This window comes from Malania oleifera, chromosome 5 (assembly GCF_029873635.1).
Source record: "Malania oleifera isolate guangnan ecotype guangnan chromosome 5, ASM2987363v1, whole genome shotgun sequence".
NCBI classification, from domain to species: Eukaryota; Viridiplantae; Streptophyta; class Magnoliopsida; order Santalales; family Ximeniaceae; genus Malania; species Malania oleifera.
In genome coordinates this window covers 94390988-94417863 of record NC_080421.1, presented here as the reverse complement: position 1 = coordinate 94417863, position 26876 = coordinate 94390988, and the positions used below count along the sequence as shown (strand labels likewise).

The following is a 26876-nucleotide window of genomic DNA, read 5'->3' as shown; positions in this document are numbered from 1 at the left end:
TAGTTGCGATGGAGCATGTACACATGAACCGAAAAATCTGAATTCCTACTCACCAAGGGGTCTAAAAATTACTTCTTTTTGATGACAATCAATACTGGCGTGATTAACTGTCATCCAATCCATACCCAGTATAACATTGAACCCACACATATCTAACACGATCAGGTCAACTGGTAGCACTCTCCCCTGAATTTCTATTGGATAGCCTCTGAGTATCCTTTGACACCTTATCACCGACTTTGACGGTGTAGCTATAGACAACTCTATATCTAATGAATGAGTCTCACTTCTAGATAATTTGACATAGGTTGCAGAGAAAAAGGAATGAGTAGCACCTAAATCAAATAAAACAATAACTGGATATGATAGAACAGTAAAAATACATGTCACCACATCCGCGGTAGTATCAGCATCGCCCGACGTCAAAGCTTAAACCTTCGCTGGGGCAACATTCCTTTGCTGGCCTCCACGAGCTGCCTAATAACCTACCCGATAGGGTTTGGGAGTTGGTACCTAAATCGGCAATCCTGGGCATGCTCGTGCCATGTGGCCAGGTCTCCTACAATGATAGCATACATCTTTCCCTATCTGACACTCCCCTAAATGTCATCTCTCGCATGTCTGACATACCGGGTAAGTTTACATACCCTAATTCTCACGAGGTCCCATCATCTGCCTCTGATCTCCCCTATCTCAGCCTCCTCTCATGGGCCCCGATTGGAGCTTGCTTGAAAACCTTGAGGTGCGGGTCTTTTTCTCTAACTCTGAGTTGCAATACCTCTCTATATGTCACTCTCAATAATCGCAACTCTATCTACAACTTCCTCAATCAATCACCTGCTCAAACAAGTTATGCCTCAGACGCTCTTCAAACTTTCTTGCCTTTTTCTCTTCATCTGGTGCTAAATGTGGGGCAAATCGCAACAACTCAATAAAGTGATCCGCGTACTGAGATACTGTCATCTGTCCTTATATTAGGTGCATAAACTCTGTTGCCTTCGTGCTCCGAACGATAGCAGGAAAATATCACTCGAAAGAACAGCTCTTTGAATCAGTCCCACGTCACCGGCACTGGAACCGGCATTTGCTCCTTAATCAGTCGCGCTGATCTCCACCAGCATTTTTCCACTCCTATCAGTTTAAATGCTGCAAATACCACCTTCTGTTCATCCGTACATAGAAGCACAACCAACGTCTCCTCAATATCCTGAACCCAATTTTCTACTATAATCGAGTCATCTCCTTCTGCAAAAGATGGGGGCTTCATTCGCATAAACTACTCGAATGTACAACTACGCTCCCTTGAGCTCCTGGCCATCTCAGCCATCACTTGCTGGGTGACGCTGTGCAGTACTGCATTAGTATCTCCACTTCCCATACTAGAAGGTCCTGGCCTGTCTTCCCCAGCATTTGTGCCACTGCTTCCTAGGTCTATCTTGAAAAATAAGGAACACACTTTAAAGACCTTATCTCCCGTGCAAACCTATACTATTTCATTCATCTGTAATCCCATATTCATAACTGACTGTCTCCCTTCGTACTAAATTTCAAAATCAAATCATGTAACCCAGACACACGACTCGAAAATAGTTTACTATGGCTTTCCTGAAATCATCACCCTAGGAAAGACACAGAAGCCACCACGGAAATCCTGTACCCATACTACAGAACAAAACCTCAATCCTTTCCTATACTCTGGTATTGCTTCTGCTATACTCTAAAGTTTATAGAACCTAACAACCTAGGCTTTGATACCAAACTGTAACGACCTGCTAATTTTTTTTTTTTAATATATGTATATATATACTGAAATTTTCCACTACTTTGATACTTCTTAATATAAGTCAAACCCTCATCTAGGTCCAGATAGGACCTATGCAACTGGTGCTACAACTAACAACCTAAGCAGCGGGAAGCTGTATGCATGAAAACATAACTATATATATATATATATATATATATATATATATATATATATATATATATTTACAATACTAGAGTGTCAGAACATTTCCCAAACTGTACATACACAACCATACCCTAAAAATACTCTCAACTGCAACTAGGGCTATACAAAATAACTTCCCAAAATACTCACCCTTAGATAGGGCAGTACTGTAGCGCCCCCTATCTGCGAACCTAATTTAGTCGCCTAGCTGGATCACTTGAAAAATATTAAATTACTGGGATGAGACAACACTCAGTAAGACGAAATATGCTATGGCTAGTGTGTGACAAATGAGTTACATTTCTGTGAATATCTTATTTAAATATATCAAGAATAACTGAATCTGAGAATACAAGTATAAATACATACAATATAGCTTCTATCTATGTTGTTTAACATATCTGTCTTTATAAATTTTCTATTCATAATACTTCTAATATACGTAGATACATCCACTATTTCTGTAAATCTATATATACATATAATAACTGAGAAAACTTCCCTGGATGGATACCTGTATGACATGATTTAACCCCTCATGACAAGGTTGTGCAACCCGTGGGCGGGACTTATCACTGGTTGGCCTACTAGGATAAATCATTATTCTACGAAAGTCCGATCGACCTTCTTAACCCTAACTGATGGGGAGCCTGTCCACTTCATAGGCACAATCGATTGCTATAAATCCACATACTATCTGAGTTATGTGGTTGTACTCTAAACTGAAAATAGCTACGGTACCGTGCTCTGTAACCTGATCTGTAATGGTTCATCAGGGTCTGATACTATATAATACATTTCTATATACAATCTATCAGTTTTACTATGATTCTGTATTAACTGTATTAACCATGACGCTGTAATAAACTGTATCTATATCAATTGTATTTTTGAAATAAACTGTAAATCTGTATATCATGGTACTCTATAACTGTTTAATCGTGGTACTATGAAAAACTGTAAAGACATTTCCATGTTTGTATATTTGTAAAACATGATCCTGAAAAATATTGTAAAACATGTTTTTGTATACATACTGCAAAATATGATTCTGTACTATATCCATATTCTCATGCCACACGATAATTAAAACATCTTAAACATAATTTATAAACTTTAGAAATTCCTACTCTGAAAACCCGTGAACATAAACTATATTATACTGGTAAAAATCTCTATTTTAACTAGCATAGCATATTTCCCTTGATTTCTGTAAAAATCTCCTACTATGACTGGTCCTACACTCGCAGGGTTCTCCACTCAACACCCTAAAAACAACATTTCGTAGAACAAAATATCATTATTTCTTCATATGCTACGTTTCTTATAACTATGGACAAAGCAAATACTGAATACAATATTTTACCTTGAGATTGGGATGAAATTCAACTTAACCCCACCAATGATCCGCTCTGGAAAACTTGGGGAGAACTTTCCTAGGAGCGTCGTGGTGGCCTTAGATTGTCGATCTGGCGAAAAACGGGGCCGAGATCAAAGAGAGAAGAGGGATAAACCATAGAGGAGAGAGAGAGAGAGAGAGAGAGAGAGAGAGAGAGAGAGAGAGAGAGAGAGAGAGGATTTTGCTAAATAATTCTATGTTAAAATACGAGTTTAGGACTATTTATAGCCCTGGATTCGTCGACGAGACACGTCATCTTGTCGATGATTCCTTGAAGAATTTCATTGACGAACTTGCACCCCTTGTTAACGAATTTCAGACTGGCACAAACCCCCCTCTTGGTATCTTCTTGTTGATGTGATGTGACCTTGTCGACGAGATCCTCATGTACCCTCGTCGACGAATCCCCTGTGTTCGTCGACGAGGCCCTGATTAATTTCTTGGGTTATTACAGAGAACCTAGAAGCCCTAGCCTTTTAAAAACAAAATTGGCCCATCTATTTTAAAAATAAATTTGGCCCAAGTTTTAAAATAAAGACCCAACCCAAGTCAAAAACCAGACGCTCAAGCCTTTTAAAACAAAACCAGCCCACCTGTTTAAAAATAAACCCGATTCATGTTTTAAAACAACCCACAACCCAAGTTTTAAACCCTGAAGCCCAAAACCCTAAGCCCACCTGAGTCCATGGGGCTTATCCCGAGTTAGTAAAAAAAACCCAAGCCAGTGGGTCAGCTCGGCCCAACGAGTTGACTCACCCTAAACCTTAGCCAACTAAGTACATAGATTGGAACCCAACCCCAAACACAAATCACAGATCCAAACTCAAAACTCAAAACTCAGAACATAAATAAGAAAGGAACAGGAAAACTCATCTTTTGAGGATCATGTTCGAAGGATTCCAAACACTACTGCATGCCGAACACTCCTAACCTGCAAAAACAAAAAGGGGGAAAGGGGTGAAAGGATACCAATATGATGGATCTAGGGAGGAGGAATGAAGAACCATAAACCCAAGGGTCTGATCCTTCACGGATCTCAGGGAGAGAGCCATAGGAAGGGGGGCTTAGAAGGACCAGAGGGAAAGTGAATGCAGAGGAGAATAAGAAGAGCATATTCGAGAAACAAGGAGAGGGAGAAAAGAGATTGAGAGAAGAGAAAACGAAAGATCCGAGGAACTAAAAGAAGAAAAAGAAGAGAGAAGGAAAATAAAAGAGTAAAGAGATGTTCGGAAGATTAGAAGAAATGAGAGAACATGTAGGGAACCAGAGAAAAGAGAGAGAGAGAGAGAGAGAGAGAGAGAGAGAGAGAGAGAGAGAGAGAGAGAGAGAGAGAGAGAGAAAAGAGAAAAGAGAGAGAAAATATGCAGGAGAAATGAGAGAGAGAAAAAAAATTTTTGCTTTTATATGTGGGGATAATGGGCTACATGTCACCACCACAGGGTGACATGTGGCACGTCCTGATCCGTGTAAATTAAGGGCGACATGGCCATCTCCGGACCGTACGATTTGTGTTTTCTCTAGAAGATCTAGATCGTGCCATGTCAGCGTCCATGGGTCATTAGTCAGGTCCATCTAGAGGGTGACACGCGGCTGTCTGGGGTGACGTCATGCTTTCGAAAATTTTAAAAAATAAATAAATTAACAAAAAGGGGAAAGCCCCCGGGAGTTGACACGTGTCTTAGATGACGTCATGCTAACATCATCCCACATGTTCTCATCTTGACCTGACATGTGGGCTTGCTTCAAAACCCCCCTCTGAACTGATTGATTCAGTTCAGATCAGTCAAACTGGTTCTCTATTTTTCGTATATATATATATATATATATATATATATATATATATATATATATATATATATATATATGTATGTATATGTATATATGGCCACATGTCCTCATCTTGACTTGACCCGTGGCCTTGCTTTAAACCCCCCCCCCCTCCGAACTGATTGACTTGGTTCAAACCAGTCAAACTGGTTCTCTATTTTTCATATTTATTTTTTATTTGTTTATTTAATTTTTTAAAATTAAGAAAAATAGGAAAATTGCAATATATATATATATATATATATATATGTATGTATATGTATATATGGCCATATGTCCTCATCTTGACTTGACCTGTGGCCTTGCTTTAAACCCCCCCCCCCTTCGAACTGATTGACTTGGTTCAGACCAGTCAAACTAGTTCTCCATTTTTCATATTTATTTTTTATTTGTTTATTTAATTTTTTAAAATTAAGAAAAATAGGAAAATTGCAAAAAAAAAAAAAAAATTGAAGAAAAATAAGAAAAATATTTTGAAGGTTAGAAAAAAATTTAAAAATATTTTGGGGTTGTTTTTAGTCAGAAAAGTAACGGAAAATGCTTTAAAAATCCTAGGAAATTTTGGGAAAAATGTTTAAAAATTCCATAAAATTTTCTATAAAAAGTGGGAACATTTTTGTAAATATTTTGATGATTTTCTCAATTTTTGAGAGGGGGGGGGGGGGGTGTGCTCTTATGATTTTAAAAAGGGCATTGGGGTATTTTTAGACCTCACCTGTATCGACTTTGAGGGGAGTTTTTCTAACAAGATCCCCTCTTTTTGAGATCTTATTAGACATTCATAAGTCACATCCGAATTTTTCAATTTCTAGTTAATTATGTACATTTATCCATTTATTTGTTTTGTTTAATTTTTTAAAAGGAGTAAATTAAAGGTTATTAAATTCAATTTGAAGATAATACTTAATTAATTAGGTATTTTTTGTAGAATGGGTGCGTAGGGGGTGCGAATACCTTCCTCTCTCATAACCAAACTCTTGATCCCAATTCTGGTATATGCAAACCGAGACTATTGGTTCCTTAGCCTAGGTTTAGTCTATAGATCAATTAAATGAGTAGTAATTAGGTGTTCTAACCGCACCAAGGGAAAATATGTTAGTAGTGACTTCAAATTCAAACTTTTCAAAAATCACATATTTTATTCTCTTGTGGTCCTGAGGGCTCCGCCTCGGAACGTCGCGATAGCAACCTTATGACTTCTACTGGAGATTTTCTTGATCATACAAAGATATGGACTCCATAATTAGAGAAACTCCTAGATTCAAGTTTTGGGAGATTTAATGAATTCGTTTTATAAATACAAAATTATAGCATAGGAAGGATTAAGGTTTACTTGCCCCTTTTTTAAGTTCTCATTGAAAGACCTCCTTATAATAGTGTAATTCTATTATCATAGAAAATGATTAGTAATATCACCCACAATCTCTATTCAATCTCGCTCTTCAAAATTATGCGACAACTTATTTTAACAAAAAAAATAATTCTAATAAGTACAATTAATGAATACTAAAAAATGTCGCACACAAATCAATACACCAATTTATAACACTAACTGTTGTTCATGAAAAAGTTCACTTTAACAAAGAAAAAATATTTGCACCTACAAACATGTCTGAATCTAGAAAAAATATTTTATGTTTCTTAAAATTTAATTTTTATTTAAAATTAAAAAAGTAAAAAGTATACTATAAAAATGTTTTATCAATTAAAATAATAATAAAACAAAAGAGAAAACTACATTTAAAAGTATCCTTCTTCGGTTTTTTTCACAATAACAACGTGAGACAAATGTAACGCACATAAAAGCAAAAGCAAAAGCGAAGGGGAAAGAGAAGAAGGGGGACAGCAAGTTTCCCGTGGGTCTGCAAACTTGGCAGAGTGAATAAGACCAAAGGAGGAGAACGTAACGGGTCTGAACCCGTTTAAGCGGTGAACTGACATGTCAAGTGGGCTCGGACACGTGGCGGGGCTCAGGAGTGGTGATCTGGCGTCAGGGCCCGCCATTCGGACGCCTATATTTTCATCATTTTAAAATTAATTTTTTATGTGGGGTCCCCCCTGCATGTCCTGATCCCATAGCTCAGCCGTTAGCCTTCACATGATCGTCATCATCCTCCTCGTGAGCTCGCCATCGCAACAGAGAGAGAGAGAGAGAGAGAGAGAGAGAGGAAATCCATCAAAATAATTGAGAATTGTTAATTAAAAAAATACAGGACTGAGAGGAAATCTGAAAGACATTTAATTGGGTATATTTAATTAATTTCAGGAGGACGTTGATCCGTAAGTTTGGTATCGTACCAGACGATCCGAAGGGCTTGATAGTGATTAAAGTTCTTATGTAATAAAAAAAAATTACTATAAGAAATATTACATCCAATTAATTACCTTTTTTTTTTTTTTTTTTTTTTTTCTTCTTCTTCTTTTTCTTCTGGTTGCTACTTATATGGTGCCATTTGGAGTATATTATACAAAGTTATTTGGGGATTTACTATTTTGTACCAATGTAATCGTGCGCGTGTTACAGTCTCCTTCTTTTATTTTATTTTATTTTTTTATTTTTAGTTAGCAAGTAATCGCCGATCCTAACATTGACTCTCTTCTATCATACCTATTACTTTTTTTAATTTTTCAATTAATGATGCTGCTTAACTAAAATAGAAAAAAAGATAAAAGAGAATTTCGATGAATCAAGAGAAGTTAAAGTCACATGTATTGATATTTGGAGTGACAACCTTTTTCTTTACCCTTGATTGATCTCGTGGGACTTGGCTGAATTTAGTAATGTATCTCGACTATTAATAAAATAATTTTTAAATTATTTTTTACAAAATTATTGTTTTTAAAAAATATTTTTAATTTATTTTATTTAAAAAATATTTATGACTTTTATGATGTTCTTCCTCCTATTTTAAGTGTCTTTTCATAAAATTCCTTTAATTTCCCTCAAAATATACAATTTTCCCTTAAAAAAAAATCAATGAGTAAATTATATTTTAATAAATTAATTTTAAAAATTTAAATAAATCTATTATCGTCTTTCAAATTTAAAACTTATTATAATTGTTTCCATCTAATCACGAAAAAGATATACAATTCTTTTTTTCTTCTTTTTGCGTTAGAACACATACAATAGTTTTTTGGTTCGATTGCATGTAAGGTGTGTCCCCGATTAATTAAGAATGAAATGAGTTAGTCTATTTTCTCTCTTAACTTTAAAGAAAACTTGACATTTAAGCCAATGAAAATTTGACACATAAGGTGCTCCATAAGCCTCTATAGTAATCATTTTGTTTGTTTTTTTTTTTTTTTTTTTGTTTTAAAATTTTTTCTTAGTAGATTAGTCGGTCCGCGTTAATGTCACTTGGTTTTGTAGGGTACTAAGTGGAGGTCATGTCCCTCCATAGTCTGCACACTCATACAGCTTAGTAGAATTTCTTCACACAATAATATTTATAATTAAATATTTTTTCCAAAAAAAGCACCTGTGAAAATATTTTCAAAATGGAGAATTTAGCATTGAAAATTTTCTATAACAAGGCAATATTTTAGGTTCTTGACACTTGAACTTTTGCTCAAATGGTAAAATAAATATTTACGGAAAATAAAGAGGGAATTCAACTTTTAAAAACTCTATTTCTTAATAGGATTGGTACCATATTTCTTGTCGTATCATGGTCGTGGTGGGGCAACCACATTACTCTAAGATCCATGAGATAGACTCAACCTAACCATCACAGAACAAGTTCCAAGCATAATATCTTTGCTTCCCTCCCGAAACTCTTGTTCTATCACTTGATGATTCTCTATGGCGTTCTTGCATTTGCTCGGCGATGAAGATGCAGGATACAACTCAAAGTTGGTATGTTTCTAGCCAATATTAGTCGGTAGAGTCATATCGGTGGCAAAATTCAACTTCTGAAGCTTCATTCTCTTCATCCTCATTGTTAATATCTTAGCTAGGCTCAATCTTCATCAACTCAGCATGAGGCGACTGGTAAACCCTTTATTTATTTATTTTAATTAATTAATTTATTTTTGGGTAGACACGTTTGAGTTGGAGGAATTGAATTGGAAGAAATCAAATTATTATTAAAAAGATGGAAACAAATAATTATTGAATATAAAGGGGAAAAAAGCATCATTAATGGGTTCTGTGTGAGCCCATATGCATACCGGCTTGGATCTAATATTTGCAAGTTAGGAAACTTAATTTCATAAGGTTAGGAAGATAAAAAATCAAAATGTCTCTAGGAAAACTACCGGTGAAGTGCTTATGTTTTCTTGGCATATCTAGCATTATTATAAGTATGCATTTAGTCTCACATCGTTTCTGTGAGCAGTTCCAACGCCAATATAAGATTTTCTTAACTCTCTCTCCTTGACACCTAAGTTTTGAGGATAAATTCTCTAACATGGTATCAGAATTGGGCCTTAGACTGTTTTGCTCCTCCGTGGGTTGGACTTCTCCTCGCCTCATTTCCCGCTATGGGCTTTTCTTGTCTCATTTCCCCCATGAGCTCAAGGGGGAGTATTACTGTGCGTCCAGTCTCACAACGTCTCTGTGAGTAGTTCAAAAGTCAGTATAAGATTCTCTTAACTCTCTCTCCTTGACGCTTAGGTTTTGAGGATGAATTCTCTAACAATTATTAATGAGCAGTTAGGCCAAACGTTCTTCTACTAGCTCACAAAAGTTGATACCGATATTTTCGAGGAACATATATATATGGAGGTCAATATTACACAAAAGCTACCATGACTTTTCTTCACCTGATAATTTATATATCTATTCATTACTGGGTTTTTCTCACGTACGCACAAATGAACTTTACTAACTAGTGAGTTGATCTAGGAAGCTCAAGGAACTCAAGTTTTAATAGGATCACTCTCCATCTTGGCTATTGTGGTAAGATAACTATACCTTATGCTAAGAACCAATGGTACTAGCCTAACTATAGATTATATAACCAACTACAGACATTGTCTCTTTGCTTTCCTCTTTGAAATCTTGTTCCTTCACTTCACAATTCTGTATGGCTTTCTCACACTCACATAGTGGCGAAGATGGAAGATACAACTAAAGCTTGGTACATTTCCAGCTAATATATGTTGGCATAGTCAAATTGGTGTGTCAAATCTCAAATGGAAAATCTCCATTCTCTTTAGCCTAGCCATTTATCTTCCTAACTCAATCTTCATCGACACCTTAACATAATGTGGCTAATAAACCATTCATTTTTTAGAGGGATTTATGGCAAAGGAATTGAATTAAAGAAAATTAAATTAATGTCATTAACAAAGATGGGAATAGAAGGTTGTTGGTTTGAAATGGGAAGAAGCATCATAAATTGTTTGTCTGTGAATCCATGTATGCGCTGACTTATGACCAATATTTGTAATTGGGAAACTTAAATTTTTAAAATTGGGAAGATAGTTCTAGGATGACCACAGAGATGACGTTCTCATTCTAAGAATTTATGTTACCATGATTGAGCAACAAGATAAATTTCTCTTCTACTGACTCATACAAGTCGCTACCAGTTTTTCCTAGAAAAGGTTCTTTTTTGTGGTTCAATGAAGGTCAGTTTTGAAAAAAAATTTGGTACCACTTTTCCATAGAAAAATAAATTTCTACACAAAAAAAGGGAAATCAAGTTTTAGAAACTTAATTTCTCAACAAGATCCCTCGTCATCTTTGCCATTGCTTTGATGCCATGGTCAGAGAAGGATAGTCATCTTACATATGGTAGGAACCAATTGAAAGAAATTAAAAAAGCTAATGTTATAAAACATAGGAACAAATGGCTCTTAGTTGGGAAGGGAGAAGAAACATCATAAATGGAGTGTGTGAGTCCATGTCTATGTCAATTTATGGGGCAATATTTATAATTTGGGAAACTTACATTTGTAAGCTTGGGAAGAAAAATATCAAGACACTTCTAGGACAACCATTGATGAATTTCTCACAATTTTCCAAGTATATACTTTACCTTTAATAAGCAACAAGGCTGAGATGTCTTCTATTGGTTATCAAAAGATACTACCAATTTTTCCAAAAAGAAAAAAACCTCTTATTCTTTCGTTCAATGGAGGTCAATGCTACACAAAAGATGTTACCATTTTTAACCTCAAAAAATATATTTCTAGACAAAACAGAAGGATCCTAAAGTTTTAAGAACTTTATTTCTCAACAAAATCCCTTCCCTATCTTCACCACAACTTTTATGCTGTAGACATGGTTGAATAGTCATCTTATGCTAAGACCAAATGGGATAGTCCAAATCTAACCATTGATCATGGAACCTATTCCAAAAGCAATTTCTTTGCTTCTCTTTGCAAACTCCTATTCCTTAACTTCAAAATTATCTATAGCACTTCCACACTTATGTAGTGACAAAGATAAAGGATACGAATTGAACTTGGCATCTATTCTAGACAACATGTGTGTTGGCAAAGCCACGTCAATGGCAAACTTCAACTACCAAATCTGCTTTCTCTTTAGCCTCACTACTTGAGTGCTTGGCTCAATCTTTGTTGGTCTCTCAACATAAGGCATCTACTAAACCATTATTTATTAGGGGGAGTTTTTGAAGGAAATGGTTGGTGGTTAGGAAGGGAGAAAAAGAATTATAAATATTGTGTGTGTGTGTGTGTGTGTGTGAATCCATGTGTGTGTCAATTTATGGTCCAAATATTTAGAGCAACCACTAATGAACTCATTAAAATTTTCTAGGTATATCAATTACTATTAATATTGAGCAACAAGGATGATCTTTATTGTACAATCTCATAGTAGTTGTCACCTTTTTCTTAGAGAAGCCTTTTCTTCTTTGGCTCAATGGAGGTCAGTGTTGCAAAAGGTTTGGTAACACTTTTCCCTAGAAAATTAAATTTCCATGCAAAACTCAAGATTTAAAACTCAATTTTTTTAACATGATTGCTTCCTAGATAACATTCCCATCATTTTTATGTGATGGTCACGGTGGTCTAGGAAAGTCATCTTATGTAGTCCCAATCTAACCATTAATCACATAAGCGAATTCCAAGCACAACTATTCTGCTTCCCTCTTCAAACTCTTATTCCTTCACTTCACAATTCTCTATGGCATTCTCATACTCATGCAACAATACATATATATTAAAGACACAACTTGAGTTTGGCATATTTCAAATGAATTGTGTGTCAAAAAGCCACAACAACGACAAACTTAAACTATCAAATCTCCATTGTCTTCATCCTCACCATATGTGTGTGCAACTTAATCTTTATCAGTGTCTTAAAGCATAAGGCAGCTGATAAACCTTTCTATTGGGAGATGGGGGTTTGAAATGAAGGAATTGAATTATAGGAAATTGAACTAAAGCCAAACAAGATGGAAAGAAATGAATATTGGTTAGAAAAGAAGAATCTTTCCCCTTCTTCATAACTTTTATGTCATAGTCATGTTAAGACAACCATCTTACGCTAAGACACAATGAGATAGTCCAATCCTAACCATCGATTATAGAACCAATTCCAAAAACAAGTTCTGTACTTCCCTCTTCAAATTCGTGTTCCTTTAACTTACAATTCTCTATGGCATCATAACATTCACATAGTGATGAAGATAAATGACAGAACTTGAGCTTGGCATATTTCCAGCGAATATGTGTTGGCAAAGCAACATCGATGATAAAATTTAACTCCCAAATCTCCACTCTTGTCATCCTCACCATTTTTGTGCTCAACTAAATATTTATTAGCGCCTTAGCATTAGGAGATTGATGAACTTTTCTTTTTTGGTTGGGGGGGGGGGGGGTTTGCAAGTTAAGGTGGAGGAATTGAATTAAAGGAATTAAATTAATGTTAAAAAGATGAAGGCAAATGGAAATTACTTAGGAAGGGAGAAGAAGCATAATAAATGGATTGTCTGTAAGTCTGTGTGTCAATTTTTAGTCTAGTATTTGTAATTTGGGAAACTTGTTTTGCAGGTTTGAGAGGATAAGAATCAGTCATGACAATTGATGTTAAGGGAAAGACTTGTAAAGAGGGGTCCCCCATGTCTCTTCAATCACAAGATATTACATTATTGTTTGGACCCACTAAAGTGATGCAAGATCCACATCATTAGAATTAACACCAACCGATACCATTTAGGGGCCATTTGTTTGATTTGAATGACCTTTGAATAGAAGTTATCTCTGAACTAATTCATTGAAGAATTGAACCCGTTAAACATCAAAGTATTTGGTGGCAACTTCAATTTTTTTCTTAAAATTCATCTAATAGAATGAGATATTGAAGCATGTCTGATTCAAATTCAGAGGTCTCTTTTCTAATTTTGTCCCTTATAAAAAATGACAATGACAAAAATAAAATCAATACTCAAGTGATTAAAATTAGAGTAATAAATTTTATTTTGGTACAACAATAAATTATATTTTTATTTATAATTATTGTTTAAATGTATGGCAAGAGAATATTAGTTATGTTAAGCTAAAAACTTTAGCTTATGCAATTGCTTATTGATTTTATCAAATATCTGTGTTCCAAATCATTATGATGGTTAAAATTGAAAAACAACACATGTTTATATATTCAATACCAAATAGTTAAAGATAATTCAAACTTTAAATTTAATGACTGGTTCAAGTTCAACGTAGAATTGGCTCACAAAATCATGTTTAAATTTGGTGTTTAACACTTAACACTTAATTTTACCAAATGCCTCCTTACTTATATGGTCCAAATGCTAAAGTGGTATGTTGTGATTGGAGCGTTCCAAATCTTACATGGAGGGACTGCCCTCCACAAGTCTTTCTTTGATGTTGTTCTCACAGCTTCCAAGCATGTATGTTATTATTATGAGCAACAAGGTCAAGCTCGCTTCTGTTGGCTCACAAAAGCTGCTACCACTTTTTCCCAGAAAAAGCTTGTTCTTCTTTGGCTTAATGGAGGTTAGTAATGCATGAAAACATCTACCACTTTTTGCTAGAAAAATGAATTTCTACAAAAAAAAAAGGAAAAAGCAAAGGGAACTCAAGTTTCAAGAACATGATTTCTCAACAAGATCCTTACTCACCTTTTCCATTCATTTTATGTGATAGTCATCATGGGACAGCTGCCTTACACAAAAACACAAGAAGCTAGTCCCAATTTAATCATCACGTAACCAATTACAAGCACAACTTCTCTAGTTCCTTCTTCACACTCTTGGTCCTTCACACCACAAGTTTTTATTGTGTTCTTCTGTTCAATTGTGATTAATATGAGGAAATTGCTTAAGCTTGACCAATTTCTAGTGTCGAAAAAACCACATCTCGGTGACCAACTTTAACTATCAAACCTATATTAGAATATTATCTTTAGCCTCATTGTTCATGTGCTCATCTTATTCATCGATGTCTCGATATAAGGCACCTAACAAACCATTATTTTTTAGGGGATTTGAGGTGGAGGAATTGAATTGAAGGAAATTAATATTTAATGTTTAAAATGATGGAAACAAATGGTTATCTGTTAGGAAAGGAGAAGGATCAGAAATAGAATGTATGTGTGTGAGTCCATTTGTCTATTGGCATATGACCTAATATTTGTAATTTGGGAAACTCAATTTTATAAGATTGGGAAGATGAAAAGGATATGCTTTTAATATGCTTTTGGAACAAATGCTGGTGAATTTCACAAAGTTTTCAATGTATATTCGTAAACACCAATGATATAATTTTTTACTAAGTTGTAAACAAAAAGTAAATTTCTATCATAATAACAAAAAAAAAGAAGGGAAAGGTTCTTTTCATAATAAGAACACTCCAACGAGGCCAACTTGAATAGTTCTAGCCCTTTATTAATATATCATCATAAAGATAGTCTAGAGTTGAGGATCTATTGGGACAATGCTTACCTAAACAATTAGAACCAAAGTTATATAAGCCAATAAACCTAGATTTTTTATTTATCAATATAATTACTCGTCCAAGCATCTCATTGCCATCTCTCAAAATACATATTTTCCTATTGATAAAACTATAGATTTCATGTAGTAGGACTCATTGGCTTACTTAAATAGGTAAGATGATGAATAATTTCTCCCACCACCCATTCCTAAGGATCTCTCAAAGTTAGAACCTAAGATCTGTATCATAAAAGTATAAAACTCTAACCTTTAGAATCTCTTGGAAAGAAAAGAAACACTAATTATGACTATATAATTTTTATTAAATATGTTTTTGTATTTTATAATATATTCATGTAATGCATTGCAATTATTAGTGTTAAATAGATGCAATAGACAATGTAATTAATATGTTTTAAAGAGCCAAAATAGTTCATATCAAATCTGTCATTGGTTTAATGACAGCATACATTTTTATTGTTTCTCAAATTATTTGCATTTGGTTTTTTTTTATTAATTTTTATGGGAATATTTAAAGAAAACAAGAAGAAGAAATCAAACTGGGAATAAATTATTCAGTACAAATATTTTTTAAAAGAGTGATGTGATTGTTTACAATTGGAAGATATAAACAAATCTATTAAAAATACATTAAAATTATTAAGCTAAAATTTCATTAGTTTTAAATATATTAAAAATAATTTTAATGTATTTGTACTCAATAAGTCATTGTATATGAGCTAAACCACATATTCCATCTTTAAAAGTAATTCAAAAACAAATATATAGTTGTGCTTTTAGCAATTTAAAAAGTTAATATACGATGATAAAAATGATTGTTGTCATTAAATTGACAATGAAGGTTTTTATACAAATTATTTGAGGGTTTTTAAAATGTCTTGTAAAGACACTAAAAGAGACTTTAAGTGAGTACAGAGAAAGATATTCACATAGTAAAGAAAGTTAGTGATGGGTTCAATAAGTCCAAAAGGCTATTTAAAAAGAGTATAAAAAACAAGGCAAAGTTGTAGAAATATAGAAAACTTTGAAAAGTATAAAGAGGTAAGAAAAAATTGCAACAAAAAAAAAAAAGGTCATTAGTGAACTAAACATAGAGCTTATAATACTCTATATACTAGACTAAATGCAAAAGAAGGAGAAAAAGGCATTTATATACTTGCTAGAACTAAAAAAAAAATGTAAAGATTTAGATAATGTAAAATGCATAAAGGATGAGAATATTAATGTCTTAATTAAAGAAGAAGACATAATTAAAAGAGAGGTGGCAAAAATATTTTGATAAGTTGTTTAACAAAAATCAAAATGAAAGCTTAAACTTGAAAGTGACAAAATGAGTAAAAGACTAAAATAAGATATATATATTCGTAAAATTAGAGTCATTAAAGTTAAGATGACTTTAAAAAGATGAAAAGTGAAAAATCTATAGGACCAAATAACATACCAACTAAAGTTTAAAAATGTTTAGGAGATAAAAAGTATATGGTTAACTAATCTATTCAACACTATTTTAAAAATCAAGAAAATGCCAGAAGAATATTGGAGGAAAAACACATTAATACTATTATACAAACAAAGGCAATATTCAAAACTGTATTAACTATTGTGGAATTAAGATTGTGAGTCATACAATGAACAATAGTAAGACTAGAAACAAGGCTTTTGAGAGAATCAATTTGATTATATGCTTGAAAGATCTACAATAAAAGCAATTTATTTTTTAAGAAGATTAATAGAAAAATTTAGGGAAAAGAAAGAGACTTGCATATGGTTTTTTTTTTACCTAAAGAAAACCTATGAGTACATAGGGAAGTTCTTTGGTGGGTCTTAGAAAAGAAAATGGTATACAGTAGATATACTGAGGTAAATAAGGATATGCATGATAGAGTGATTCGCATTAGGACTTTAGGAGGAGAATTTAGAGATTTTCCAATCACAGTTGGTGTAAGTTAATGTTCTACTTTGAGTTCGTATCTTTTTACTTTAGTGATTGATGAACTTATTAAGAATACCCAAAATGATATCCCCTGGTGTATGTTATTTTCAGATGATAGTCTTGATTGATGATGGCAGGAGTGGAGTGGAATTTAAGTTATAACTATGGAAAACTGCTTTTAGAGTTTAAAAGTTTTAGAATAAGTAGAAACAAAACATAATATATGATATATACAATTTCAGTAATATGTAAGGATTTGTAGTGGAGAGAAGATTAAAATTGATAATTAAGAAATTAATAATACTTGTATTCTTCACTATCTTGGATCTATTATGCAAATGAAAGGGGAAATGGAAGAGGATGTAAAACGTAGAGTTAAAGTAGGTTGGATGAAATAGGGGAGTGCATCAAATGTATTGTGTGACCATAGAATACCTTTAAAATTTTTAAAAAAAGTTCTATAAGACGATTATAAGGCCAACTATGCTTTATGATTTAGAATGTTTGTTAAAACTTGATATACATTGTTGGTCCACAACCTAACAGCTTAAACTTTTAGGTGAAGTGATAATCTAACATGGTATTAGAGCTGGTTACCAGGAGGTGCTGAGTTCCAATCTTGTTGGCCGTAATTTAAAAAAAAAAATATTGCATTCCTTATTATGAGTGTTATTTATCATGTGTTTATCTCTCCACGTGTTAAAGCTTGATATACATTGTTGGCCCACAACCTAACAGTTTAAACTTTTAGGTAAAGTGGTAATCTAACAATGTTGGAAATAAACATATATCATGTACCAAATTTTTTTTTGAAATACAAATGTTAAGGTGGATAAGTGGTATAACCTTAAATGATAAATTTAGAAATAAGCATATATACAATGAAGTAGACATAGTAAATGGTGAAGAAAAGATAAGGGAGAGCCGACTTAGATGACTTGGCCATTTAAAATATAGACCTAGTAGTGCACCTGTGAGCAGTGAGTTGGTTATTATTTTTGACATAAAAAGGGTAAGGGTAAGTCTAAAATAACTTAAAATGAGGTAATGAAAAAAGGATTTAATAACTTTTAGTTTAGTAGAGGATAATATTTTCGATAGAGTGAATTAGTAAAAAATAATTCATGTAACCAACCCCACGTAGTAGGACTTAAGGATTGTTGTCGTTGTTGTTTTTAAATATGGAAATTTTGTGCTCTAATATATCCATTGACCTCTATTAATTGCTTGGATTATAAATAGATCTCACACGCTACCAAAAAACATTTAATATAAGTTTAAAAGGCCATAAAATTATAGCTTCTTAAGTTTAACTTGTATCTATTTTTAAAGAGAGTTGGGAAAAGGTGGGAGAAATTATTTGGTCCATCAAGAGGACCAACCTCCATTTATATAAACTAGTGGATTACACTACAAGAAGTATTGAAAGTTAGAATTGAATACTAATTTCACAAGTGGAAGGGCCACCGACATTATGAGATTTTTAGTATTATTAATTTTAACATCTATTACACACTTATTTTAAGTCATTATTATTGTTTTCATGACCTCTATTTTGTTCAAAAGTTGGTTAAGTTCATTTATTCACTTTTTTCTTTCTTAATATACAACACATTAACGACAATTTGTCAACTACGAATGCATGAGACCCAAAAAAACAAAAAAAAAAAAAAACAAAAAAACAAAAAAACATAAAAACATAAAGAAAGATCGGAGAATTTGCTCTTAATAGAATGAGATGCAAAGTAAATTCACTCTTCATTTACATGGGCAATATTTTGTAATTTTAACTTTTAAGCAGACCCACTAACTTGAAAAATTAGATTGGACAATGAATTAGATTAACTATCAAATTAATTTAACATAGAAAATTTGATTTGATTGAAAAAAATAGATAAATATATGGTCAAACTTATTGAACTAATATATGAAAATCAAATTAGTGTAACCAGTATGCATACAATTTTTATGATAAAACTATTATTTTTACTGAAAAATATATATAACACATGTTTTTAGTGCAATTTAACTGTTGAAGATAACATAAAAAAAAATCTATTTATTTATTTTACACAAATAATCAACATATTTGTATATTAAATATGAAGTTAATGATGATTTGTTTATTCATTTCTCATCATCTCTTGAACCTAATCAATCAATCAATTAAAAATTACAATTACCCAGCTTAATTCTAGACTTTGTTCGAAGTTAAAAGGCAAAAATGCAACCATGACCAAGGGAAGCCCTACAAGGATCTTGCTCCCATTGACTGTTGATAAGCAAACCCTTTCCTATGAAGGACCCAAACCCTAGGTACGATGCTGAACCCAAACCCTAGGTACGATGCTGAATGCCTGTACTCCTTCCTCTCTCGGACTTGCTGCAACAAAACCCACCAATGCCCTCTTCTTTACCTACACGTAGCTGCATGTACAAGAGCGTCTTGATTGCCCCTCGTTAGGGCCCCTACCCTACAAACCCAAGAAGCATTAATGTTCTCAAAGGACCGGCCTACTCTATTAGCATTAATTAAACTTTAAAAAAATAAAAAAAAAGGTAGTGTTCCAGTGAACTGAATTCATTAACACGAGTCAGTTTCTCATTGGCTTAAAAGTCAAAATTCCTAATTAATAAGGAAATATAGTCCGCCCCAGTACATTCTTAATAGATCATTAAATTCAGGCAGTCCTCACAGTCACCGAGCCGCCCTTCATCACCATCAAGTCTGTGATCAAGCATGATCAACGGCGAGCAACAAGGCTGTCACCCAAAGTATCCACGGTAGACGGTGACTCTAACTTTTCCCAGTGAACATTGAAAGAAATTCTTTTTTTTTTTTCCTTCCCTTTTTTTGGGTTAGACAGCATTAATTGAAAAATTAAGAAAAGCGGTGACGGGCATAATAAAAGAGAATTAATACTTAATATTAACATCGGCGATGAATCGCTCATAAAAGAGCGCTTCATGGGTGCATCGATTTCATCGGCGCAAAGTAGCAAACATCGCCGAGAGGGAGAGGGAGAGGAAGAGAGAGTAGAGTGGACGGTATAGAAGAGGCAGCGACTGGTCGAGCAGGAGCAGCGTTGCAGGTGTACAGTACGCACAAACACAACGCATAAACAGGCGTTAAAGATAGAAAAGCAGGAAGAGATAGAGAAACAAACAAAGAAGAGGGAGAGAGAGTTCTTTTGTGTTAGTGAAGGTGGGAGGTGTGGCGTGAAGGGAGTTGGGGGTGGGGAGAGAGGGAGAGGTGTATAAATACCGCATTGAGGGGTGTTTGTTCTTCACCTGTGTTCTCTGAAGCTTTCTCTCCTTTCCCATCTACTGTTCTATATTGTTTTGAGCTTTGGTGAGAAAGTGGGTAGGGGAGAGAGAGAGAGAGAGAGAGAGAGAGAGAGAGAGAGAGAGAGAGAGAGGTGAAAGTTAAAAGGCTGTGTTTGGGAACTTGAATCCAATAAGGGGAAGGTGTTGGGGGATTGTCAAATTCCGTGGGATTTGTTTATTTGGGTAATATCATTACTAGAAAATTTTCAATTAAGTGTGATCATTGGCTTTTAGGACCTGACGTTGATTAACAGTACCCCCAGCTGCGTATACTAAGTGTCTTAACCATTCCATATAAATATATACGCCGCCGCCATCTTTGCTAAATTTCCATATATAGTACTTCTGACTGCTCCTGCAGCTAGCTTCCATATTTGATCTCTGAAAATGAAGGTGAGAGAGAGAGAGAGAGAGAGAGAGAGAGAGAGAGAGAGAGAGAGAGAATGTGTGTGCTGTTCTTTGAGTTTAGATTAAAAATTGCATGGCAAGAGTACTGATCAGTTATACATGAGCAGAGGTCATTCAAATGAGAAATTTGATTTGTTTGGTGGCAGGCCTTCTGTTGGATGCTGAACGGGAGCAGAAATGCCAATGCAACTACAGCTCCTTGTAAGCATTTCTTTTCTCTCTGTCCTTCCATATTTATTTATATAGCTTTATTCAATGCCTAGAGTTTGCAATCAGATCAACAATGTCCATCTCCAACCTCCTATTTCCATGCTAGCTGAGAGTTCTCTCTCATGAAGCTAGCTTTCCTTATTATATGAAATAATTTTTAGAAAATTATATATATATATATATATATATATATATATATATATATAATGGGAGAGAAATACTCACGTGCATATAGAGATACAGTGATTGATGTTCCGTTTAGTCTTCTTATTCCTGTCATCTTCATGCTTATACGTACATATTTTCTGGACGAGAGGTTCATGCTGGAAAGTATGGTGACTTCTGGGATGTGTCGAGGTCATTGTCCATCTCACGAACTTTTGAATTGGTCATTCAATTAAAATTCTTTAACCGAGTTGCTCGATTCAGATTTTCCATTGCAAGCAGTTTGACAGGGAAGGTGTGGGTTTTAGTTCGAGAGTGATCATATATATAGCACATGGAAATGGGTAGTACTGCTGTTGAGGAAAAATGTACTAGTTGGTTCTCGACCATTTATACATGTTATGATTTCAGCTGAGAAGGAAGAAGATCAACTGTATACTGCGCTATGGCATGCATGCGCAGGCCCTCTTGTCAGTGTTCCGCGTATAGGGGAGAAGGTTTTCTACTTCCCTCAAGGTCACATGGAGCAGGTTCTATTCTCCCCTCTTAATCTTATCTCCATGCCATTGGTTTTTGTTTCTCTTGTTTTTTCCCATCCCAAGTGAAATTAATGCACTCTTTCTGTGGTTCATGCCATTGGATTGTGGTCGATTATCTGCTATAGTTGGAAGCATACGCAAACCAAGATTCTATGACGGAGATGCCAATTTACAATTTATCTCCTAAGATCCTCTGCAAAGTGGTCAATGTGCTCCTCGAGGTACAGTATCTCTGTTTGCCCACGTGCTTTGTTGATTTATTGTCATGATAGCATACGAAGATTGGGAAGTTGTTGATTATGTATTTGTAGGCTGAGACATACTCAGATGAGGTCTATGCACAAATTATGCTGCTTCCTGTGGACAAGGTTAGTTCCTGTATCCTCTGGCATTTACATGAGGTCCAAATGTCCAATTGCTCTGGTAACTTAAGGCAGTCATTCAATACTGAAGCGAATGCTTTGGTTTCCTGCAGCTAGAAGAGTCAGATGAGGAGAATGAAACTCCAAGACCTCAGCCTCAGCCGATTCGTTCAAGCTTCTTCACCAAAATACTCACTCCATCTGATACAAGCTCGCACGGTGGATTTTCTGTTCCAAAAAGACAAGCAGATGAATGCCTTCCCCCTCTGGTATGGTGTATATTTATTTCTGAAGATTATGTTTTGAAGCATGAACCAGAAATAGTAATTCTATGGGTTTTTATCATTAAATCTTGAGAAGCAGCCACTTTATTTTATTGCATGGCTTCCTGTTGCAGGACATGTCCCAACAACCCCCAGTGCAGGAATTGGTGGCAACAGATTTACATGGGTTTGAATGGCGCTTTCGCCATATATATCGCGGTATCTTCAACTTTCCTTGGACATTCTAAAACTTAAAGGCTTTTAAATAGTTTAAACATCATTATTGGTACTTCCTTTGCATCTCTCTGAAAGAAATAATGGATGTTTGGATGTGTCATAGAGATCGGTTCAGTCTGCTGTCCCAATTGTTGGTGTGATACATATATCCCCATAATCACCATGATAAATGATGTCTTTTTTTTCCTGGTTTGAAAATCCTAAACTGCCATTATGGGATGAAGGACATTAAACAGACGTAGACTCATTCTGTGTTCCAATGAAACAAAAGAAAGAGGACTAATTCTGATCTTTAAACACAATGGGTATTCCAAATTGAATATCAGGACAGGCAGACCTAGCTAATGTGTGCCATTCAACTTCTATTTGTTCTACCTTCTATCAACTATTTTCTAGTTCCATTATCAAATTTTCACATGCTTTTGCTTTCTTAACCCATTATTTTGGGTTCTTTTAGGCTTAAATACCCTCATCTAAGTAATCCATAATAAATGTAGGTCAACCAAAGCGACACCTGCTCACTAGTGGATGGAGCACATTTGTAACTTCAAAGAAGCTTGTCGCTGGGGATGCTTGTATTTTCATTAGGTTCTCTCTCTCTCTCTCTCTCTCTCTCTCTCTCTCTCTCTCTCTCTCTCTCTCTCTCTCTCTCTCTCTCTCCATCAGATAGGAGTGCTGGATTGACCATATAGAGTTTTAGAAGATAGAATTCATGTAACATTGGCTCTCTTCAGTGCGTTGCATAATCAGTTGCTCCCTTAATGGTTACGATTCTTTATATTGCAGAGGGGAAAATGAAGAACTCCGTGTTGGGATTCGTCATGTAACAGAACTATACAACAGTGCACCCACAGCTCTCCTATCTGGTCAAAGCATGCAGCATGGCATACTTGCCAGTGCTGTTTATGCCATCTCTGCTAGATCCATGTTTACTGTGTATTACCGTCCTTGGTAAGATGTTGATGCTTAATGTTTAGGCATCATCAAATGAAAGAAAGCTAATATGGTTTTAACAACAATTAACTTCAAGTGTTTAATTGTTCAATGTTTCATATCCATGTCATACTCTATGCTAAGAACTAAAGTTCATCTTCTGCAGGACATGTCCATCTGAATTCATAATTCCTTGTTCTAAATTCATAAAGGCTGCGGAAAATTACTTTTCAGTCGGGACAAGATTCAGGATGGCATTTGAAGGTGAAGAAAGTAAAGAACAGAGGTGCTGTGGCTAAAACTTTTTTGGTGGTTATATATTTGTCGTTCTTGTATGCACCAATCATAGAACCAAGTGACTTGTCTGAGCCAAGCTATGCTGCGGCTAAAACTTTTTTGGTGGTTATATATTTGTCGTTCTTGTCTGCACCAATCATAGAACCAAGTGACTTGTCTGAGCCAAACTATCTGGTGGACTTGAGGAATGATTAAAGGGTTTAATATGCAATGCTAGGATTGATATAATATTTTCTGGGAAAAGAATTTATTGTTGCATTTCTTATCTCTTATTATTCATACTAATCTTAGTCATTGTATTAAACAGATATGTTGGAACTGTTGTTGGTATTGAAGATATTGATCACATTAGGTGGCCTGGTTCAGAGTGGAGATGTCTTAAGGTAACAAACTTTAAGCCATAAAATGTCTTCTGACCCTTCAAGTGTACTCCATGGTATATTTTCTGTTTACTCATCCATTCCATTCAAACTATTTTTTGTCTCCTTTCAGGTGCAGTGGGACGACAAATCAGATGCACCTGTACGCCCAGAAAGGATTTCCCCCTGGGAGGTTGAGCCTATTGAATTTACCAACAAGAACAAGAATCATACTTCCATTCTACCGCAACCAAAAAAGCCCCGTCCACTTAAACCATCAGCTTCAAGGTTTTCTCCCATGGCCAGAGATGGTTAGTACTGAGATTCATTTCCTTGATAATTTCTTTGTCTATTTTGAATGATGCACTATCATTTTCTATTATGCTCTAACCGATCAAAAATCCTTTGTTCTCATTACCAGGATTATTGAAGAGTTCAGTGCGGTATAGATCTCAGGATAACTCAGGGGTCTTACATGGTCACGAAATCGCGGCCTCAGACACTCATGAGTTGGGTACATTGGAAGCACCACTAAAACCGCATGAAGCTCCTACACCAAGTTCCAATTGGAGTCACATGCAGATGGGAGTGGGGAATGATCAGCTGCCATTCCCAATTCATGCTCCCCTTTATCAGTGTTCCAGCAAAAATCCAGACAGAATGGGACTCGCTGGTCCCTGGTCCCCAATATTTACCTCCTATGGAATGGATGATATTGTTGGAGTATGCAGAAGTGCATTGGCTGCAAATTTTAATTCTGAGTATCTGGAATGGAGGGCTTCTGGAGAGAAGGATGGAGATAGAGCTCAACCTGGCTGTGACAAATACAAACTTTTTGGAGTGAATATATATGACAGTCAGGTTGAGCTCCCTTCACCACAATTTGAAGCCAATAGTGAGCTGCATAATGTTAGTTCAATTCCCCTAACGTCTCAGTCAAGTATAATGTCTGAAGCTAGACAGGTTTCAGAACCATCAAAGGGCACAAGCATCCTGCCAGAGAAGCAATGCGAGGACTGTTGTTGCATCGCTAATCGTAGTTGCACAAAGGTAAATTGATGAATTTTATTTATGTTTCATGTGAAATCAACTTCAAAGAAGATTTATCATTTATATTACAGGGAAAAAAAATTAACATTCCTCAAATTCCTAAAAGAGGCACATACTTGTTTTTGAGGTTGAGACAATGGTGCCTCATTGAAGTTATATGGTTTAATTATAACTCTTTTCATAATTCGTTTTCTTTAGAATTTAAGGGTTGTTTGAAGATGCGCAGCAATTAGAATTTAGAAGTCATAATTCTTTGAAACGGATTCCTTGCATACAATCAATCTAGTATGGTTGATTGCTTACTAATGCTCTAGCTGAAAAAGTTGTGATGTATACTATTCCCCTTCCAGGTGCTCAAGCATGGAACAGCACTTGGAAGGTCAGTTGACCTCACACACTTCAATGGGTACGATGAACTCATTTGTGAGCTTGACAAGATGTTTGAATTCAATGGTGGATTGATCGACGGGGGGTGTGGTTGGCATGTAACCTACAGGGATAATGAAGGGGACATGATGCTGATTGGAAGCTACCCTTGGCAGTTAAGTACAATATGATTTCAACAGAAGTATGTTTGTGTGTGTGTGCATGTTTTTTTTTCTTTCTTTTTTTCCCGAGACCTTCTTCAGCATTTAATCTATCATGGATCTAAATATCGAACATCACTAATTTAGTCTCACTGTGTCATCATCCACAGGGAATTTCGGGCCATGGTGCGCAAGATACTAATCTATCCAAAAGAAGAAACTCACAAACAGACTCCAAGCATAATGAAGCTGTAGCCCTGTGATTTCTCTCTATGTTAAGCATATCAATTTTGCCAACTAGCTGCATGAAGTGTCATACAAACATATGCGTGTAAGAGAGAGAAATAGAGAATGATAATTGATATTCAATGTCTATGCACGTATGTTAATGAAGTTGTATCGTATGTCTGTTGTGTCTATGCATGTTGATAGAGTTGCATGTTATCTTGGAGGAAGATTTGTCTCTCTTTTTTTATCTTTTTTTTTTCTTTTTGTGGTACTATTGAAAGTGATAATTTGTTTTGATAAGTTTGTTTGAAAAGGTTATTGTTGGAGCCTATCCCAACCAAAGGGCAATTGACCTGAATATGTAAATGGCATAGAATTTTCCCTTATTTGCCACTATTTCATCATTCGTATGACCTTTACCAATCAATCCACATGGACTTCAAGTACTAGGCACACCAGTGCAAGATGGAATATGAAACCTCTCAAGGGCAAAAGGCCATGCCTCCTTGACTTACAAACAGAAAGCAACATGGAAAGTTGGGTAAAACCCTAACAAAGTATCCTAGTAGGGGCATGGTGAGCAAAAGATGTTGAAAATTGCAAGTGGTAGACCTAATAGAAGGAAAAAAAAAAAGTATTAATGTAGTAGAAACTTGTATATATAGCCTTTACCCACACTTTAATTTGGTACCCAACACCAATGCTCATACCTGCTACACCCTACACACATAATTTTATTTCACTTCAAACATAGATATCACTCACATTTCATGCCCTCAATCATAAGCACTTAGTATATATTACACATTAGAGGAGGACCTTTGTTTCTATTTATAACCATTGCAGGTGAACAAAGCAATAGGCTTCCAGTTTTTCGTTTCTTCCACAATGTGGCAATATTATTTCTTTGTGGATGTCTTAATGTAAAGAATGTATAAATGGGAAGAACATAAATTTTTTGATAAATCATT

General features: G+C 35.0%; 1 protein-coding gene across 4 annotated transcripts; it reads left to right on the top strand.

Moving 5' to 3' along the window:
• Positions 1-8904: 8904 nt before the first annotated feature.
• On the top strand, positions 8905-26121 carry LOC131156530 (auxin response factor 4-like). Of its 4 annotated transcripts, XM_058110296.1 has the most exons (17): positions 8941-9033; positions 9131-9168; positions 13143-14108; positions 20882-20936; positions 21522-21640; positions 21775-21870; positions 21961-22017; positions 22125-22280; positions 22409-22493; positions 23009-23099; positions 23298-23462; positions 23611-23730; positions 24049-24124; positions 24234-24411; positions 24522-25150; positions 25501-25691; positions 25848-26121. In XM_058110296.1, exons 3-17 carry the CDS (start codon positions 13944-13946, stop codon positions 25930-25932), a joined length of 2268 nt encoding a protein of 755 aa, XP_057966279.1. In that variant the 5' UTR covers positions 8941-9033; positions 9131-9168; positions 13143-13943; the 3' UTR covers positions 25933-26121. The 4 variants fall into 4 exon arrangements, with proteins under 4 accessions (XP_057966280.1, XP_057966279.1, XP_057966282.1 ...); XM_058110297.1 differs by having other exon boundaries at positions 8905-9168; XM_058110299.1 differs by lacking the exons at positions 8941-9033; positions 9131-9168; positions 13143-14108 and adding an exon at positions 19952-20510.
• The last annotated feature ends 755 nt before the right edge of the window (positions 26122-26876 follow it).

What these genes read in the sequence shown, in the direction of transcription:
- LOC131156530 (XM_058110297.1), top strand. Translation starts at nt 13,944, where the DNA reads ATGGAGGGACTGCCCTCCACAAGTCTTTCTTTGATGTTGTTCTCACAG. An exon ending in TGGTCAATGTGCTCCTCGAG is followed by an intron (nt 21,871 to 21,960) that starts GTACAGTATCTC and finishes ATGTATTTGTAG; the next exon opens with GCTGAGACATACTCAGATGA. An exon ending in ATGAATGCCTTCCCCCTCTG is followed by an intron (nt 22,281 to 22,408) that starts GTATGGTGTATA and finishes TTCCTGTTGCAG; the next exon opens with GACATGTCCCAACAACCCCC.